Below are 2,293 nucleotides of genomic sequence, written 5' to 3'. Positions count from 1 at the left end.
TTAACACAAATTTATATAAATTGTATATAGTCCATTATATATAATATATACATAGATATGCACAGATATATGCTACATATACTAGTAAATTTATATCATATAAATATATATTATTATGCTTACCAGTTTAATCAAATTCAATTATCTATTTATCTAAGTCTTATTTTGTTTGTTATGTCATTGCTGAAAGTTTGATGTGTGGTTGGAACTGACCTTACATTCAATTCTCCATGTGAAATTTTGACTTGTTTTGTCTTACTAATATAAATGGAAAATCTGAATATAGCTTACAATGTGTTCCCAGAGATTGTAATGCTGTGTTGAGAGTAAAAATTGGGATTTATTTTTATCTTCAAGCCTCTTACTCTCTCATTTTCAAATTCTGTCATTTCTTTCTAAAAACCATAACAACCCTCTCCCTTATCTGCTTAGTTCTGACACCATAAATGACTGGGTTGAGTGCAGGTGGGATGACAACATAAAAGTTGGCAAGAAGAATATGGATGTATTGAGGAACGTTTCTGCCAAAACGGTGGGTCATGAAGGAGAAAAATGCAGGTGTGTAGAAGGCCAGCATGACACAGACATGGGAGCCACAGGTGCTGAGGGACTTGAGTCGGGCATCCCTGGAAGGAAGGCGGAAGACTGCACGGAGAATCTGGACATAGGAGAGGATGATGGCTATGATGTCAAACACCAGGATAGAGATGGCACATAGGCCATAGATAATGTTGACCTTGATGCTGGCACAGGCCAGACGAGCAAGGCCCATGTGCTCACAATATGTATGTGGGATGACCTGATGGCCACAGAATGGCAGTCTTAGGATGAGCAGAACAAATGGAATGGCAAACACTAAGGGCCGCAGGAGGATGATCAGTGCTATGACTGACACCACTTTGTTGGTCAGCACCAGTGTGTAGTGAAGAGGGTTACAGATGGCCACATAGCGATCATAGGCCATGGCCACCAGCACAGCTGACTCCATGCCAGTACACAGGTGAATGAAGAACATCTGGATGAGGCAGCCTTCAAATGTGATTTCTCTCAGGTCAAACCAGAAGATGCCCAGCATTTTGGGGATGGTCGATGTGGACAGGCCCAGGTCAATCGAGGATAGAATGGCCAGGAAGTAGAACATGGGCTGATGGAGACTGTGTTCAGACTGGATTACAAATAAAATTGTGATGTTTCCCAGAAGAGCCGTCAAGTACACAGCACAAAATGGAAAACCAATCCATACGTGCACATCTTCTAGACCAGGAATTCCTCGGAGAAGAAATGCATGAGGATGAAACTCTGTGCTATTATGAGACACCATGCTTCTCTGGGCCACCACAGCTACACATGTCATCTTTCAGGTGCGTACAGCTTTTTCTGTCCAATATCAGTGATTTCCTAGTGTGTTACATAAAAACATGCTTTAACTTTCCTACTAACCAAATCTATCATGATGTAACTCTGTGCCTCACCCGAATAATTAAATATGTCCTTTGTGTTTCTTTTCAACAACCTAATCATATTAACTATATTATTTTCACTTATATCTAAAATATTATTAGATTTTTATCAAAGTTTATATTTTACAATTCATCTGTTGAAATTTGGATAAAAGAAATTATAAGTTTGTTAACAATATTAGAAATATTGTCTAAGTGCATGATACCATATTCAGAACTTAATCATCTTATGTGGTATTTTCATTAGAAAGGGGTAGTAGGAGGTTTTCATGCCTATGAACATAATTATATCTTGATAGTGTCTTGCTGCTTAAACAAAGTAAAATGTAGGATATATGTATAGTCAGTAATTTTTGTTTCACTATCATATAAAGATCTGTCTACCAGAATTTTGCTGCTTTTCTCCAAAATATTTATTCTCAGGGTAAAGCATTAAAAATGTCTACAGTTTTTCCTTTTGGATTTTTCCCACTCTTACAATTTTTAAGATGTCCACCAATAGGGGAATAAAATCGGTCTAAATTGACAGGTATATTCCACCAATAAGAAATTGTAATTAAACACTTGGATAAACATTGACAAATAAAGTTCCAGAGTTACTAATTTTGAAATGGCATTACAAGGTGTTAAATAAAAGCTTTCTATATAATTTATTTAATTAAAAATAATAGCTTTCTCTCTTTTATGTATAAGCTTTTTATGTATAAGCTATCTATCAGATACAGGCATTTTTATAGATATTTTAATATAGATATTTTAATAGAATAGTGGATTTAAATATTGCTCTTAGCCAGGTGCAAGTGGCTCACATCTGTAATTCTAGCTACTGAGGA

The 2,293-nt window shown here is 36.1% G+C and overlaps 1 protein-coding gene across 1 annotated transcript; it reads right to left on the bottom strand.

Annotated features, from left to right (window-relative positions):
• Nucleotides 1-385: 385 nt before the first annotated feature.
• Nucleotides 386-1,330, bottom strand: LOC138836210 (olfactory receptor 52E1-like). Its single transcript, XM_070034706.1, has one exon. It carries the CDS (start codon nt 1,319-1,321, stop codon nt 386-388), a length of 936 nt encoding a protein of 311 aa, XP_069890807.1. The 5' UTR covers nt 1,322-1,330.
• Between the last annotated feature and the right edge of the window lie 963 nt (nt 1,331-2,293).

The sequence above is a fragment of the Dipodomys merriami genome, unplaced genomic scaffold (assembly GCF_024711535.1).
Source record: "Dipodomys merriami isolate MVZ:Mamm:240054 unplaced genomic scaffold, mDipMer1.0.p SCAF_25, whole genome shotgun sequence".
Taxonomy (NCBI): Eukaryota; Metazoa; Chordata; class Mammalia; order Rodentia; family Heteromyidae; genus Dipodomys; species Dipodomys merriami.
This window is presented reverse-complemented; position numbering and strand designations above follow the sequence as displayed.